Source organism: Brassica napus, chromosome A9 (genome assembly GCF_020379485.1).
Source record: "Brassica napus cultivar Da-Ae chromosome A9, Da-Ae, whole genome shotgun sequence".
NCBI classification, from domain to species: Eukaryota; Viridiplantae; Streptophyta; class Magnoliopsida; order Brassicales; family Brassicaceae; genus Brassica; species Brassica napus.
The window spans coordinates 10,419,080-10,437,258 of NC_063442.1; the positions used below are offsets into that span (position 1 = coordinate 10,419,080).

Below are 18,179 nucleotides of genomic sequence, written 5' to 3' on the forward strand. Positions count from 1 at the left end.
TCAAGTTTTATACGGTGAAGAAGGTTAAGAAGGCTACTATCGTAAATTGATTGTACTGGCTTTGGTGTTTAAGGAAGCCGAATAAACGGGCCTTTATTAACCGTTGATGCGTATAAGTAGGTCCAAGTTCATAAGTTATGGGCTGTTATGATTAACGGGTCTAGTATGTTTGGGCTTCTTATATTTGATCTTCTTGTCCTAACAAAAATAAAATATATGGTTAACTTCTTTTTTTCTTCAAAATTTGAAATTCTTCAAAAAAATAAAGAAACATGCTCTCCAATGGTTTGCTTCATATTTTTCTTCAAAATGAAATATTCTAAGTATAATCTACCAAAATAAGGAGAAGAAAAATAGATGTATTCTGGTTCACATGGCAGCCATAAGGATCCATAGAGAGCGAGCAAACTTGGCCACGAAATGCAGCTAACATGAATCCAAATCTGTCTGCAGAAATTTTATCGATGTATTTCTGTCTCACATGGTTTCCGTTTTTGTCTCGAACACATCTCATGGGCTGGCCGTCACAAGTACACGTGATAAACTAACTCCCAGATAAAAGGTTTATGACATGAATAGCCCTACAGCAGAATAAATTTTCACCCCTCAGTACACCATTTTTACTATTCTTTCAGTCCAGACAGAATGTAGTGGTTTTGTACCTTTTGTATTATTCTGCAATCATATATCTGCAGACTAAGTAGTACGATCGGTCCCATGAGTTGATCCGCGAATACCGTTCTCCATGATGTTTTGCAGTATTAGAAAACTGAAGCAGATCAAATAAATAATAAACAAAAGAGATAGTCTGACGGGCAATGCAATGTAAGACATAGGGTCAAGTAGGAACAGACCTTTTGAATGACATTATCAAACACATCAGTCATTAGTTTGCAAGCATGAGGAAGAACTTCCCCAAACACATCTGTTTTTTTTTTACATCGGATTACAAATTCTCGGGCATTTGCTGATTGAATCAGCTCCTGTACTGATCCGCAGTGAAAGGAAACAGAGGTTTTAGTAAGGTTTATTATCATATGATTCAGGTAAAAACCCCAGAAAAAGTCGGGAAAGAAAAATTAAAACTTGCCTGAAAGGAAACAGAGGTTACCTTAGTTGCTTCTCCAGCCTCTTTGTCGTTTCTCTAAGCTTTGTATCCGCCTGGACAGCAAAATAATAAACATATTGAATATGAAGTAACAAACATAGCTTTTAGCTCATAACCATCATCAAGGAGAAACGCAAAGAGTAGAGATGCCTCAAAACTCAATGTATTGAATAATTGAAAAGTTAGAAAGGAATATAAAACGTAAACGTACCGGATGTAAAAAGATAGCGTAAGATGCAAAAAAAAATCAGACGAAAATATATAGGAAGAAAATAAGGGATGTGAAGAGCGTGACTTTTTGGACGATTTGATGTAGGGAGCCATATTGACGGGAGCCATTTCACTAATGATCGTGCGAGAGGTTAAGTGTATCGCATTAAACAATGTAGAAGACGAATAGGGATGTCAAATAGGCAAGCTGTCCATGGGTAACCCATGTCTACATCAATTTGGACTAAAATGGACACGCCCAAATATGTCCAGGAAAATATTTTGTCCAAATAGGCGTCGTCCAAATACACCCGTAGCCCAAACGGGCAAAACCACATGGACACTGGGCGGCCCAAATCTTAAAAATATCTAGGGTTAACATATTTGGGGAAAAATTATAATCAAAATCATAATCGAGAGAAATCGATTTTGAGCTTCTTCACTTCATCTTCTTCACTCTTGTAACTCAAGCTTCTTCACTTTATCCTCTTCCGTTTTTTCACTTCATCTTCTTCTCTATCTAGCCGGTTTGTTTCAGGTTTGTTGTAGTCTCTCTCTCTCAATTTAGGGATTTAGTGATGAGTCTTTCTAGATTCAATGTATAAAGTTGTTTTTATTGATTGGTTTGACTTGTTTATGTTTCTGATTTTGGGTTTGATGAGTTTGCGATTCTAGGTTTGATGGGTCTGTTGATGGGTTCTTCATGTTGATATGGATTTGTCGCTCAACTAAATGCTAAGTTTGTTATCATCTTGTTTATGCAGGCTTCAAGATTTGGAACCAAATAAGAGCTCGAACTCACTACTCCCAGTCCCAGTCTATCCTCTCTAATTTAAAGTGACTCATCACTCTCTTCCACTGTTTAGCTTTCGTTTATGTGACTGTATGTTCTGATATTGAGTTTGATATTGGTGGCTGTGAAATAAGGAATGAAATGATTTTTATTGTGTATTATGTGCAATTGTTTGATTAATATCTTTTGTGACTGTAATGGTTGTCTTTAATCTCTTTTGTTCAGATGAATGAGGATATTTGAACCTAAATGATGATGCCTATTTGAGTGCTGATGAGATGATGGATCAGAACGAAGATGATCATGATCCTGATTCTGTACAAGATGATTCTACAAATGTGGTTGAGAGTAGAGGTAAAAATCGAAGGCATTCAAAGTGTTGGAAGCATTTTGACATTATAGGAGATAAATTTTCTGATGGTACTACTAAAGTTGTGTGCTCATTTGTTTGTGATGATTTTGCTTACATGTTTATGCTCATGTTAGGTGATTCTAAAGAAGAAAGTGGAATAAAGAAGATAAAGAAGTGAGATTAAGTGAAGAAATGAAGCATGAAAGTTTAAGTACCTTTTGTAAAACATGGAGTTTAAGTTTAAGTTTAAGATTTTAAGTATCTTTTGTAAACTATGAGAGTTTAAGTTTAAGTACCTTTTGTAAAACATGGAGTTTAATCTTAGGTTTAAGTTTAAGTTTAAAACTTTAAGTATTTTTTGTAAACTATGGAGTTTAAGTAAGTTTAAGATGTTATATATGAAATTTAGAATTTGTACATCTTTTAAATTGAAAATTATATTTTTTACATTAAGTGGACGTCTGGACCCCATAGGTAGTCTAACTGGTCATGGTTCTATTTGGTTATGGTCCTATTTGGACATGATCCTATTTGAGATTCGACCAAAAACGTCTAGAAAAAAAACTAAGTTCATCTGGACATGCCCAAATCCACCCAGCCCGTCCAGTTGACATCTCTAAAGACGAAGTCACGAAGGGACGAAGAGAAGTTTTTGTCTGAATTTTTGGGCCGATAATAGGGTCTCTGTTAAGAAAACAATAATTAAACTAAATACAGGCTTTTAAAATATATATTGGGTTTGCTTTGTCCACTTAATAGTTGATGTGTCAGTTTCATTGGTTGTGAATATTTTGTCTTATCTCGACAGTTTTAGGAGTCTCTAAATTAGTTCTTTTTATATAGTAGAGATGACTGTTATAAAAAAACTTGAAATCATAAAATAATATATATGAAGGCTGAGGCTCAACCCTTTACAATTTATATTGTCTTAATGAGATGCATTTAGCTCCTAAGGCGTTCAAACCAATCAAAATACACATTGCCTCGTTATAATTAATGTGCTTAACAGTTTTAGTAATAATTTTCTAGTATCCCAAATCTATGTTTTAACAAAATCATGTTTTATCAATAGAATGGGGTTATTGGTTGAAGAATTTTAGAGGAATTATTAAATTTTGAGATTCTATTGTTATTGGTTTATGAATTTTTAAAATCTGAGTAGAATCTATTGTTATTAAAGTGATGTTAGATTCAGATTTATTATGGGCTTCCGACTTAAAACCAATTGGTGATTAGTGGACTGGACCTAATCTTTTTATATATTATTTAAGGTCCCTTTGAATTCTCGATATGAGACACTTATCCCTAATACCCCTCTTCGAGATTATAGCTTCTATCAGCCAAAAATCTCGGAACTTTATGACATTTATACTTAACCGAGCGAGTTTTAATACGACTTGTATATCCGGCCCGGAAGGGTTAATCACTACATTTATACCCGGTCGAAAGGGTTATATTAATAAGGAGTTTAGGATATTTAGGATATAGGCTCTGATATAATGTTAAATTCGGGTTTAATATAGGCTTCTGACTTAAAAACAATTGGTGATTAGTGGATTGGGCATAACCCTTTATATATTACTTAAGGTCCCTTTGAATTTCCGATGTAGGATACTTATCCCTAATAAGTGCAAACTTTTAAATTTCACTCAAAATCTTTTGTTATTGGAAAAGTTTAGTTTTCATTGATCTTAAGATTCTATTAAAATCTATTGTTATTGTGATATAAATTTTCTTTGTTTTTACTCATAAGACTCAAATTTGAGAATATCATCTATACCCCTAAGATTTTTGAAATCTATGTAATAAAATACACTCACATACAAAAACACACAAAATTGAATAATGAAATAATAAAAATCACAACTTTAACATACACACATATCATAACTTTAAAAATAGAAATTAAATATTAAAAATTTAATGAAGGTAAAAAAATTTAAAATAGTTTAAAAAATATTTTTGAATTTCAAAAAGAATTTTTTAAAATAAACAATTTTGGAAAAAATCGAAAAAATTTATATTAAAATTTCAAAGTTAAAAACATATTTCGAAATTATAAAAAAATATTTTATTTTATTTAATGATTGAAATGGTCCTGTTAAACCATCCTCTTTAATGATTGAAATTTTCCCTTTCTATTTCTTCTACCACCATTAATTTTTTACTTTAAAAGTTAATAACAGTCAATAGAATCCTATACAGAAATAATGAAAATCAGTGTAAAATATTTGATAAAATTTGTTTAATCTAGTTAACTTGTAAAATCCTCTCAACAATTAAAATCATCAAATTCCACAAAAGTTCATGTTATTGGAAAAGTTTAGTTTTCATTGATCTTAAGATTCTATTAAATTCTATTGTTATTGTGATATAAATTTTCTTTGTTTTTACTCATAAGACTCAAATTTGAGAATATCATCTATACCCCTAAGATTTTTGAAATCTATGTAATAAAATACACTCACATACAAAAACACACAAAATTGAATAATGAAATAATAAAAATCACAACTTTAACATAACACATATCATAACTTTAAAAATAGAAATTAAATATTAAAAATTTAATGAAGGTAAAAAAATTTAAAATAGTTTAAAAAATAAACAATTTGGAAAAAATCGAAAAAAATTTATATTAAAATTTCAAAGTTAAAAACATATTTCGAAATTATAAAAAAATATTTTATTTTATTTAATGATTGAAATGGTCCTGTTAAACCATCCTCTTTAATGATTGAAATTTTCCCTTTCTATTTCTTCTACCACCATTAATTTTTTACTTTAAAAGTTAATAACAGTCAATAGAATCCTATACAGAAATAATGAAAATCAGTGTAAAATATTTGATAAAATTTGTTTAATCTAGTTAACTTGTAAAATCCTCTCAACAATTAAAATCATCAAATTCCACAAAAGTTCATGTTCCTAATAAGTGCAAACTTTTAAATTTCACTCAAAATCTTTTGTTATTGGAAAAGTTTAGTTTTCATTGATCTTAAGATTCTATTAAATTCTATTGTTATTGTGATATAAATTTTCTTTGTTTTTACTCATAAGACTCAAATTTGAGAATATCATCTATACCCCTAAGATTTTTGAAATCTATGTAATAAAATACACTCACATACAAAAACACACAAAATTGAATAATGAAATAATAAAAATCACAACTTTAACATAACACATATCATAACTTTAAAAATAGAAATTAAATATTAAAAATTTAATGAAGGTAAAAAAATTTAAAATAGTTTAAAAAATATTTTTGAATTTCAAAAAGTATTTTTTAAAATAAACAATTTGGAAAAAATCGAAAAAATTTATATTAAAATTTCAAAGTTAAAAACATATTTCGAAATTATAAAAAAATATTTTATTTTATTTAATGATTGAAATGGTCCTGTTAAACCATCCTCTTTAATGATTGAAATTTTCTCTTTCTATTTCTTCTACCACCATTATTAATGTTTTACTTTAAAAGTTAATAACAGTCAATAGAATCCTATACAGAAATAATGAAAATCAGTGTAAAATATTTGATAAAATTTGTTTAATCTAGTTAACTTGTAAAATCCTCTCAACAATTAAAATCATCAAATTCCACAAAAGGTCATGTTCCAATAATCTCCTCCCCCTCCCCCCCCCCCCCCCCCCCCCCCCCCCCCCCCCCCCCCGAAGATTAGAAGCATCTCAAAATTTACCAATCGAACACAAATCTTTTATATATTAATTGAGAAGCGTTACATCATCTTTTGGTAGTCACGTGTTATCACTAGGATGATTCTTATAATCCTTAGAAAAATATGTTGGTCCATCTAAACATATATTATAATTTTTATTAAACTAAATATCAAATTGATTAGTAGTACAGAAAAATATATTCTTCATTCATTTCTTAAATAAAAGCTATGAAATTATCTAATATGATTAACATATATATGACAATTAATTACTGTGAATAATATATATATATATGATAAGAATCTTTAATTTTGTATTGTTACAATAAATTTAAAAATCACATCAGTCATATAATAAAAAATTTTATTTTTCGTATATGTTATATTTTGAATTTTTTAAAATGATTGTAAATCACTAAAAATGTTTAAAGTCCCGCACTGAAATTTGTTTGATAAAATAGTTTAAATTTTATTGTATAACAAGATATATGATCATAAAAACGTATGAATATGAAGTTTCATTTAATAGATATTTATATTAAATATATATAAATACCATATAAAATACACAAATATGTTAATTTTGAAATTTGTATTGAAAAATTATTGAGAGCTTAATACTTTAATTTTAAAATTTGCATTGAAAAAAATGTCACTTAGAAAATTTTGTGATTAATGGTTTAAACATTTTTATTTCAGCAAATATGAAATTAGTAATAAAATCGTATGAGGAGAAAGGCCCAATAATAAAATTTATATTAAATATATATATTATATATTGATGTCAATATTTTTGAAATTTAATTATATATTATATAAAATAAATAAAAAGATTATTTTGATTTATTTACCAAAACAATTAAAGCAAAAAAACAAAAAGTATTGTTTTAATTCATGTACTTACTCTAATTTAATTATACATATAATGCGTAAATAAAGACAAAATAAATAATAATATGTGAAAAATATTTGTATACATAATGTTCGTTCTGCGACGCGGATCATAACCTAGTTCTTAGTATAGTTAGAAGATTCATAGACTCTTTGGCGCTCAGAATCTATAAACCAAATGGGTAAATTATCAAACATAGTTTTTTGTTCTAGTGACTGTACTCCTTCTATTTATCTTACATTTTATTTCACTTCTTGAAGGTGGACAAGAAAATTATTTCTTGAATTACTCTATTTAAGATAAAACTAATACTCCCTCCTTTTGTGTTTTGTATGATGTTTTAGAAGATAGTTTTGTTTCAATTTGTATGAGGTTTTGAAATTTTCTATGCAAAACTATTAAAACAATAGATTAAAATATTAATAGTTAATGTGTAGTTTTTGTCTTATTTGTTCAGAATAACAATGATTAACTATTTTTAGTAACTTTTTTGTTGTAATCAAGTGATTTTATTAAAAAAAATATTAATTTATGTGTTTATGCTAAAACATCTTACAAAAAGAAACAGAGAGAATATAATTTAATCAAACAGACATGATTCTAATTGATCTCTTAGTTGATAAGGTTTGTAAACATTATTTTCTAACAGTTCTAATTCCTGTTCTTTAAAAATACATTGTTGGTATTTAATTTGTTATATATATAACTAGGGTCGGCCCGCCCTACGGGCGGGATATTAGTTAATTTGATATTCACTAAATGCTCGAGTTGAATTTTGTTTTAAGATTCAAGAATTTGGTTATTTGTTATGTCTTACTTATTAGTATGCAGTGGTATAGTTGTTTTTCGATTATTCTTGCTTTGGTATTGTATCAAATTAACTAATTGTCCAACTCATAATTATAGATGTACAAATGTGGATTTGTGATAAAGTTTGATGACAATACTATTTTTTTCTAATTCTTATTCATAGTGGAGTGTGCATGTGTCAGAAAGAGGCTTATAACAACTTTTATGTTTTTGTGTATGGATTTTAAATATATATTATTTTGTATAATGCATACTTGCTCTACAACATTTGCTTGTAGACTAAAAAAATTGTTTTCTATATTTTTAAAAGATAAAATATTTAGTCTAGAATATAACATGGACATATGTATTGACTATATATAGAAGTTGAGTGTTATTTTAAAATGACATATGTATAGAGATTTTTCAACCATTACTACACTGGCACAAAGCATTTATAACTGTAGATACCTTCTTTTAAAAGCAAAACTAATAAAAGCGTGTACAACAAATGTATTTTGATATATATTATATGCATCAAGTTATAAAGGTTGGAAACATTGCAAAACTGTTTGGAGCAAAGTTTTTAACTTCACGATCTTCATATTGACGTCAGTTCAGTGTCGGCCCTGGCCACGAGCAGAAGAAGCATGGACTTCCAGCTGACACGATAATAAGTATTTTCGCGGCCACATATTTATAAAAAGTGACTTTAGCCTAGTGGTTCTAAGAGAAATTACCAGCGCTAGAGGTGTTGAGTTCAATTACCCTTAACTGCATTCATTTATTTTGTCCCTAAATATAAAATGGGACATGTGTCACTCCCAGAACGCACGAATTGATGACGTGGCTTCACGGGAGAGAAGGCGAACATTTCTTTATCTAACCTATACTAAAAGGAGCAAATGAAGGCCTCTTACGGCATCCACGTCGGACAGAAAATTCCACCAATGGGAATGCATCATTTCATCCACGTCATTTATTAAGTCAATTGTTTGGGCTTTCGGTGGATTTTGTTTGTTGTTTGGGCTGTTATAGTGTAGCCCATTTTTTGACTTCGCCACAAGAGCTGTCTCCGACTTTTGTAGACCTATTTTTTTCCCGTGGCTTTGCAACTTCCATCTCTTCCGTTTCTCAGCTCTTCAATTCATCTCCACCAGTAAATCACTACTAACTGAATCCTTGATTAAGCTCATTCAATGGATTCATTTCACCTTCTTCTTTGTGAAAGGAATCCATTGAATGAGCTTAATCACCGAGTAACTCCGCCGTGCGGAGGAGATCTGCGCCGTTCTCGACGAAGGAGGATCGGGGCCCGGATCTAACGGCTTCTGCAGCATAACCAATGTTATCATTCGAATATGATGTTAATATGAGCAGTAAGTTGAATAATATCATACACTGCTCATTTTCCTTTTGTTTTTCTTATCTGATTTACCTTTTTATTTTAGGTTTGGGTGTGTGTTTTGTAGAGAGTATGGGCGACGAAATCATTGTTAGGGTTTCTTCCGGATCTCTCTCTATCTCTGTATGTTCTCTTCCTTGATCTAAACCCTTAGTTTTTCATTATCGTCTCTAATGTGGTGTTTTGCTTCAAATAGGAACCTTTATTAACCTGGAGGTTTAAGGTAGCAATGACGGCTTCGAGAGGTGGTGGTCCTGACCAGGGACCGTCCCAACCTCAGCAGCGACGGATCATGAGGACTCAGACAGTTGGTAATCTCGGAGAATCATTCGATAGTCAAGTTGTTCCGTCCTTGCTTGTTGAGATTGCCCCTATTCTCCGTGTTGCTAATGAGGTTGAATCTAGCAACCCTAGAGTTGCTTTTCCCTGTAACCACTTGCCCTCCTTGCTATTTTGGCAAGTGATCTGTTGTGTCTGCTCATTGGGATTTTATTGTTTATTTTTGCTCTCTCCTCTTAGGTCGGTTCTATGCGTTCGAGAAAGCTCACAGGCTGGATCCCACCTCCAGTGGAAGAGGTGTTCGGCAGTTTAAGACTGCACTCTTACAGCGTCTTGAAAGAGTGAGCCTTTATTTCAAAATAGCCCTGCTTAGCTTGTGCTTGTGTCAGATTTAGGAAGATCTCTTTGTTTTAAACTAAATGTGCTCTTACCTTTTCTTTAATTTTTGGTGCAGGAACATGATCCTACACTGATGGGCAGGGTTAAGAAAAGTGAAGCCCGTGAGATGCAGAGCTTTTATCAACATTACTATAAGAAGTATATTCAAGCTTTGCAAAATGCTGCTGATAAGGCCGACCGGTTTGTCTAAACTTACTTCAAAATGTCAATTAGTGTTCTCTCACTGTTTGAGAGCATCAAATTCATTAACTGATGGTTTTACTTGCTGTTAATTCATCAGCTGGCAAAGGCATACCAAACTGCTAATGTTTTGTTTGAGGTGTTGAAGGCTGTTAATCTTACACAGTCTATTAAGGTTGACCGAGAGATAATGTTTTCTCTTTGATACATTTATCTTTTTTCCCATCTCCTGTGCAACGCTACAATGATGTTAGTTGTTTTTTCGGATTTTGGAAGCTCAAGACAAGGTTGCAGAAAAGACACAGTTGTATGTCCATTATAATATCCTACCTCTCGATCCTGACGGTGCAAATCAAGCGATTATTTGATATCCTGAGATTATGAGATATGATATCCTGAGGTTAGTCGTCTCTATTCTTCTCACAAAGTCATCAAACAAATTCTTTCGTTTTTATTTTTTATGTTTTTATTTTAAAATCAATGTTTAAAATATGATATATACTATGTTTAAAGAAAAGGTTCCAGTTTAATAAGAAAAAAAAAATTGGTGTTTAATTAAAACTATTTATTTAAAAGAACCATTAAATAAAAAACTTGCAATGGAGCACAAATAAGAGACCCATTTAGGGTCTCTAGAATAATGGTGCTCTTACGGAAACATTCGAACGTCACGAAAACTCTTTCTATTCCTTCATCTTTATACCTTATACATATATCCTTTTGCTTTTAGCTACTCCCCTTCACCAAACAAAACCGTCAATCTAATTTTATTTCTGGTGAGTTTAAGTTATGAAGAATATTTTCTTTAGATCTTTTAATCTTCATCTAATTTTCTAAAGTTCTTTCTAAACCCTTGCTTTGGTTTTCATTGACAGAGAATTAAGGCAATCATGATCTCGAGCCAGGAACGTCAGAGGTTCTGCAACTCCGAGAAGTGGAAGACAGAAGTGTATGGAGATGAGGTTCTTATTCTAGTTGAAGGAACTGCTCTGAGTCACACTGATACTCTCCACCACCTGTCTTTATCCCTTGCCATTGGTATCCAGTGCTCCATAACCATCGAATCCATCGTTCATGTCTGTCACTCACCGGAAAGTCGGAAACCAGGTAGAGATTACTAAGTTTACAAGATTGTGGTTACGAATTATAATACTCAGTCTGTGTTCAGTTCCTTTGATATATATGAGATTGATTATAGGATTGGTGTAAATATGCTGATTGGTGCTCATTTCATGTTCTTATTGACTTAGTATACACTGATGGAACAATTAAGATAGTGTTGGATTAGTTTTTTATTGCAATTTGTTTTCATCTGTTTAACTGTTGATTAAGCTTTGTCCAGTTTATGTTGGATTGCCTTCAAATCCTCTACATATGCTTAGATTAAATTCTTAAACTTTCTGACAACACTGCCCTATTTGTCTCAGATCTATGCTCTTCTTTCTGGAGGAGGATATGCAAAGAAAGTTGTTGTACCCTTTGGAAAAATCCTTCCAATCCTGCAGGATTATTCGTAAAAGATGCAGCCTTTTTCCCTAAAGTGGAGCTTGGTTTCCCTGAATACGAACACGGCTTATGAATTCACGTAAGATTCCTTCTTCAACTCTCACGTAAGTTTCACTTTATTGCGTATTTAATCTTTTTTTTCCTACATATCTCTCTGCAGATTATCTTCTTAGATATTCAATTATAGTTCGCGGCCTAACTACATGTGAGTGAGAATGAGTGGTTCGGGTAGAAAACGTGTTTTGATATGGGATTCCTAGGAAGAAGATATTCATCATCTTAGTGGAAATGAATATGTTGGGAAGTCAGCTTCTTATATTCGTAACAAGATCCCGTCCATGTTTCTATCCAGAGGGTAATGGTTGGGAGCCAACATGAGATCTGCTCTGGATGATATGATTAGGACAGTGAACATCTGCATCTAGACAACATTCAGTAAAAGCTTGGCCTCCCAAAAGCAATGATGATGGTCATGCTGCCATGATTTGTTACTATGATGCTATCAAAATCTTCTGAGCAAGAGGAAAATAGGCAATTGTATTTCCGCCAGTCACCTTTGAGGGACAGGCCTAGAACCCGTAGGTCAGTTTCATTTACAAATGTCATGTGTTCTTTGTTTATGGATATGATGACATAGTACTTATGCTTCTTACAGGAGGGCCGTAGCCCATTGCAGAAGTTAGACGAGATACTGGAGGATCCTATGACAACGCAAGACGGGGTCAGGAGAGAAATTGATGGTAGATGTAATAGAGATGGTGACTATGACTTGGAAGCTAAGAATATAAAGACGAGTAAAGATTTGTAGTAGAAAACTTCTTTATCCTAAATAATTGTATTGTACCGTGCATATTCAATAAAACTAGAAACAATAGCTTAGAGCATTTAATTGATGTAAAACTAAAGGATATGTTTACAGCTATTGTTCTCTTTATTGGAATAAATTTTGTTTTTCTTTACAAATGTACAACAAAAACTCAAAATTAAACAACGTTTCCCCAAAAAGTTCAACCATATTTTCTTTGTATTTGTTCAAACACTTATATATAACTTCACCCCACTAGATCTAATTTCAATTCATTTCTTCTTAGTTATTTCATTTTTCTCTACGTTAAAAATTACTTCTTTTTTCCACAAAGTTAAAATTGCTTAACCTTATAAAATTAGTACTTACATAATTTTAGTATTTAGAGTGATCACATGTCGTAAATCATTATATCAATTTATATTTGTTTGTTTTGTAATAGTTTCACAAAACTTTATTTGTAGATTCTTTTCTTAAAATTTTTATTTTATTTATTTGTAAATATTTAGACATTAAACAATCAATTTTTAATGAAAAATAACTACCAAAATACACTTAGTAAACTTAAAGAAAGTAAAAAAAATTAAATGAATCTTATTTTTAAAGAAAAATTTACAATCACATAATTCATATATTATACTTTAGATTTAATCATTATTTTTAATTACTAAACAACTTTCAAAACAGAAAACTATAACATTTTACATGAAATACATATAATAAAAAGTATTATAAAAAATTCAAAATAAAACAACAATAATAATAATAAAACTCAAGCAATTATTTATATTAAATTCTTTACTTTTTATTTTTGTATCGAGATCTTATATACGTAATTTTGGGTGTGATCCACGAATATAATATAACACTTAAATATTGAGAAAAGGATAAAAGTTAGAATGAATTTCATTGTAAAAGATATAAAACACAATGTTTTGTTTATATTTATGTAAATCTTATAAAAGTTATATATGAGAATTATTAATATAAGATTTTAATGAAATTATATATTTATTTAAGAGTTTTAAAAAAAAATATATCATCAAATAATTATATTTTGAATTGACCCAACATAAAATAAAATAAATTTATATTTTTCATATTTATTAATTAATTTATGGTGTACATCTAAACAAGATTTTGCAACTACACTTACATTTTACTTTTATGCATATTAAATTTTACAATCATATGTTAAGAACATAACTTCTTAACATTTTGTAATCATCAAATTTTATTTAGAACTAAATATACCAATACAACAAATAATTATCGTAGGCAAAATAGTAGTCATTTGTGTTATGCTTTCTTACGTACATTTATGATCCTTTTTGGATGATATGTCAATCTTTGGATTTATAGGTATACTAGCGGTATTCCGGCGCTACGCGCCGGGTTCGTATATTGTGTTTTTTAATGAGTTGATAATGTGTTTTTGGATCTATTTAATAGTGGTTACTGATAGTAGTGTATTATTTTATTTTGTATTTTGTAATTGTGTTGACATGGGTGCGCCAGCTAATATTGCTGGTTTAGATGTCATGTATACAATATTTAAAAAATAAATTAAAATAAATCTAAATAATTATTTAATAAAAAAATTAGATAATGTAAATGTTTATAAATTTTTATTATTTAGTAAAATTAATTGAATAATGAAATATTTGTGGTTGTTTGACATTTGTGCTAAATATTCATTTGTGGTTGTTTGACATTTGTGCTAAATATTTGTTATGTTTGGTTTTCTGATTTAATGTTTTATTTGAAATATATGTGAGGAATTTATTTTCTTAATTTGCGTTAGTAACTGTATTTTAAGAGTTTTGTGTGTTTTATGGACGTGTAAATATTTTTGTTGATGGAATATGCTTTGTTTTTTCTCTTGAGTTTATTACTATTTTGGTATGGACATTCACTTTACGTAATATAATATCGTTGAGAATAAGAAGGAATAGTCAATTATTGAACATAACAGAGTGAAATTAAATATTTGTGACCATCATAAATTCACAAATATTTGTTCTTGTTGAAATACAAAAATTGCGACGATCTGATGCTTAATGTTAAGTTAAAAAATGACCATGAATAAAATAAAGTATACAAATTTAGTCATTTGGTTGAAAAATAGCATTTCTCGTACCTCTTGTTGATGTTGTCCGGATGGCATAGTATTGTGGCTTTCGTTGCTTTTAAAGTGGTTGAGTAACACTTGAGTTTTTTTTTTGTCTAATAGACTTGAGTTTTTTAACACGAACTCCATGTACTAATTTCTTAATGTCATTGTAATAATTTCTTAAAGCGATTCGAACACTGATCGTCAAATTTATGGTCTTGCTTCCAACCAATTTTATTAATATAGGTTTCATCAACATTTTTCTCACCCGTGCAAAGCATTGTTAGACCGTATAGGTAAATTGCATATCTATGTACAAAACGTCTGCTGATGTTTGTAGATGATGGAGGCCGGCTTGGGATTGTTTTTAAAAAAATATTCTTCAATGCCTTTATCATAATGAACTTCTATGTTTTCAGCTGAAAAAAAAAATTTTGACATGAGATCGTTATACCTTGTCAAAGAAGCAACTGGATGGATGGATAATAGTTTGATGGTCATATATTCTTGTAAATACGGTTGTCTTTAGCTTCTTTGGCCAGTAGTGGGCATGATTGCATGACATGACGTGCGGTAGTTCTTAATGACTGTGCAACTCTTGAGATGATATCGCCTTGGATGTCTTGAGGGAGTTCTTCGAGTGTTGATAGTGGGTGAGCTCCGTTCATCTTGGAATTTTGTATTGATAATGAGTTTTTTTATTCTAGCAGGAGGGTCTAATTTATATTTTTGTGGAATTTGCAATTGTATTAAATGTTTCAACTTATGCATGGTAGTGTTCTTGTCAGTGATTATTGACTGAGTTAATTTTCCGTAATTACTTGTAACGTGTATGTGTTTTTAAGTGTTTTGGCTATTAACTTAAACCATTAGATAAGTGAAACGGGTCAGAACTTAATAGTGTTAGTGCATTTTATGTGTTGTTATCTTAGATCAAACGATTAAACCACTCTGTTTATTATTATTTTATTTAATCAAGTAGTAGTTTTTTTTTTAATTTTCCACAATTATATTCTCGTTTTTTTTGGAAATTATTTGGTATTTTTTGCTAAAAATTCTGTGCAAGTTACGTTTTAAATTTTGGGATAAAGACGCGTTAGATTTAAGTTGTTTTTTTTTATACGTAATTTTCATGTGGACGTTTGTAAATTATCACCCATTCACCCTACCTGGGTGGGTTAGACCATCTTGTGATGTTTTTAGGTTTAAGTTTTGTCAATGAAAAAAAAAAGGTTTAAGTTTTGTTATCCGTTTCACGCTTTGGCCGTTGTTTAATTTTTAGAGAATCATTGTTATTGTAGACCAAAATTGATTGAAACAGTATGAATGAGTTGAACTTCATAATTAGTTGCAACTTAAGATCTCTCCTGTCGTAGTTGGCTTTTAAATCGTCAAATGAGAAGGATCATAAACTTATTTCATAAGTGTTGTAGAAAACTAAAGAAAAACAATGCGTGTGTTAGACATTAGTACATGCGATGATTATAATTTTAATCATTATATTGATGCTCCACATATATATAACCTTTTCAAGTGATTGCCATATTCAAGTAGCAATATGAGAAAACATTCAAGAAGCTTCTCGAGATTCTGGCAAAATCATTGATCATCTCCAAATAGTATAAATCCACAAAAAATTGTGTATGGAAAATCAAAGAGTTGTTTTGCAATACGTAGATCTAATGAAATGTCTAAGGTCATAACTTTTCTACTCTGTTTTTTTTTTCAGTCCCTCCGCCTCTCTCTTATATTAAGAAAGCTTCATGGCAGCATATGTATGGAAAAAATCTCAAACATTGATTAACAACTATTTACAATTGGCATTATTTCAAAATGCTACATCATGATCTAGTCTTGAATTATACAAACAGTTGCAAAAATCATCAGTTACACATCCAACTATATAATTCAAGAAAAAAAAACTCAATGAAATTGCCTGATATAGCTTCTTATATCAAATATCTCCTGGTCACCGGGGGACAATCTGAAACCTAATAAACTGGAGGGTCACGAACCATTAACTCCAAAAAACTGCAGTTCAGGCCGTGCAGGTACCTATGGAACGATACACATCATGGCATCCTGATAAATCTGATTACACCTTTAACCGGGAATCTATTAGTCAGCACAAAATCAATAACCATATGATAACCATATGAGTGTACTTTTCTCTTCTCAATGATGGCATGAATTACAACCACAAAACATCCGAGATCCCCAAAATTATATAATATTTACAGAACACAAAACGTATAATAAGCTAAGCCCTAGAGCAGGCTTCACAAAATCAAGTTTTTGTTTTCTGATTTTAGCTTCCATCGATTTACATTCATTTACATCTCCAGAGTTGCAGATTTTCTTCTGCACAACAGAGAAAAAGGACACTCTTTACCATCTCTTACATCAATAAGATAAGAAAAGAAAAAAATATACTTTCACATACATTTGATTTAGAGTGGAGAGATATCTAACCAAGCATTGAAGTCATCCAATTCATCCTAAGTTTGTTCTGGAATATTTCCATTATATGAAATTGAATCACAGGTTTAGTCTCATAAATGAGTGAACTTTGAACTTATCAGTAAGCACAAGGAAGCTATAGTCGCTGGATCTAACCCAGTTTTGCTTTGCAGAGAGAAAGAGATGTCTTTCCTGCAATCCAATCAACTGACTGCGATCTGATTTCTTAATCAATTTTATTAAACACACACTATGAGCTTCGCATAGTTGTGTTTGGTTTATCAGTGGACTCACTTAATCAAACTAACAAAATACTAAACAACTTAAGATAGATCAGTTGATTGGTTTTGTACCTGTCTAATTAGATTGTTATCATCACATGATGAATGGAATGATTTTCATTATTGAAAACAGTGCTGATACTACTATACGGTTAAAGTATGAGTTCAAAATTGTTATACAAACCGGACAAATCTACGTTGGTGTTAGCCAAAGCCATGAGTTGATCATACTTTTGAAAACGAAACTTCTCTGCTGGGATGGTCACTTGTTCCGTGACCTCAACAAAGCTCGTGTGGTCAGTGAAACGTGCTTCCAGCGGCATCAACACCACGAAGCCCATACATCACTCCTTCCCTCAATAGATTTTTGAAAGTATTAAGCTATTGAACATGAATCAAAATCAACTGAAAAAAATATTCAAAAAAAACAAAATCAACTGAAAAAAAAAACAGAGTAAATAAATTATGGTTAGTGACGACTTAGTTTAACGTTAAATCCAAAAACAAAAAATTAGGAATAAGAATAGGTACCTTCTCGTTGACAGTTTGACTGTTTTAGAAACATATAATAAGAGCGGACTATCAAAAGGTTGAGTAGAAAGAGCTAACAAAACACGGTGGTGGCTAGCCGGAGTCACATTCTCTTTATGGAGACCACCTTTCTTAACATTTCTTGCCTCTTTTAATCTGAGGAGAGGGACCTCGGCGGTGTTTGAATAGCATCCAGCTTTTAAATCGGCAAGAAAAACAGATGAACTCGCCACTGTTTATCCCAAGCAACAAAGCCATTTATAGTTGAAGCTTCAGGGGATTACTTTAGAGAATGCTATGGCCAATTTAATTCAAGAGAGTGGGAGGAGTGGCGCAGAAAAGTTAATGCTTGGATTAATGTTTCCAAGTGCCGTTACAAAGACGATCGCCGTT

General features: G+C 31.0%; 1 protein-coding gene and 2 long non-coding RNA genes across 5 annotated transcripts; 2 read left to right on the plus strand and 1 right to left on the minus strand.

Annotated features, from left to right (window-relative positions):
• Positions 1-86: 86 nt before the first annotated feature.
• On the plus strand, positions 87-2,874 carry LOC106364289. The gene is made up of 3 exons (XR_001273155.3): positions 87-2,155; positions 2,337-2,465; positions 2,598-2,874. It is a non-coding gene; the product is annotated as an uncharacterized LOC106364289 (long non-coding RNA).
• A 5,998-nt stretch (positions 2,875-8,872) lies between these two features.
• On the plus strand, positions 8,873-12,553 carry LOC106366580 (callose synthase 3-like). 3 transcript variants are annotated; one of them, XM_013806203.3, is made up of 10 exons: positions 8,873-9,206; positions 9,300-9,355; positions 9,429-9,660; positions 9,752-9,852; positions 9,966-10,090; positions 10,191-10,490; positions 10,966-11,197; positions 11,518-11,675; positions 11,757-12,178; positions 12,252-12,553. In XM_013806203.3, exons 1-6 carry the CDS (start codon positions 9,173-9,175, stop codon positions 10,234-10,236), a joined length of 594 nt encoding a protein of 197 aa, XP_013661657.1. In that variant the 5' UTR covers positions 8,873-9,172; the 3' UTR covers positions 10,237-10,490; positions 10,966-11,197; positions 11,518-11,675; positions 11,757-12,178; positions 12,252-12,553. The 3 variants fall into 3 exon arrangements, with proteins under 3 accessions (XP_013661657.1, XP_013661656.1, XP_022548270.1); XM_013806202.3 differs by having other exon boundaries at positions 8,889-9,206; positions 9,279-9,355; XM_022692549.2 differs by lacking the exons at positions 10,191-10,490; positions 10,966-11,197; positions 11,518-11,675; positions 11,757-12,178; positions 12,252-12,553 and having other exon boundaries at positions 8,898-9,206; positions 9,279-9,355; positions 9,429-9,626.
• A 3,735-nt stretch (positions 12,554-16,288) lies between these two features.
• Positions 16,289-18,096, minus strand: LOC125577853. The gene is made up of 2 exons (XR_007316253.1): positions 16,958-18,096; positions 16,289-16,875 (listed from the first exon to the last, which is right to left on the minus strand). It is a non-coding gene; the product is annotated as an uncharacterized LOC125577853 (long non-coding RNA).
• Between the last annotated feature and the right edge of the window lie 83 nt (positions 18,097-18,179).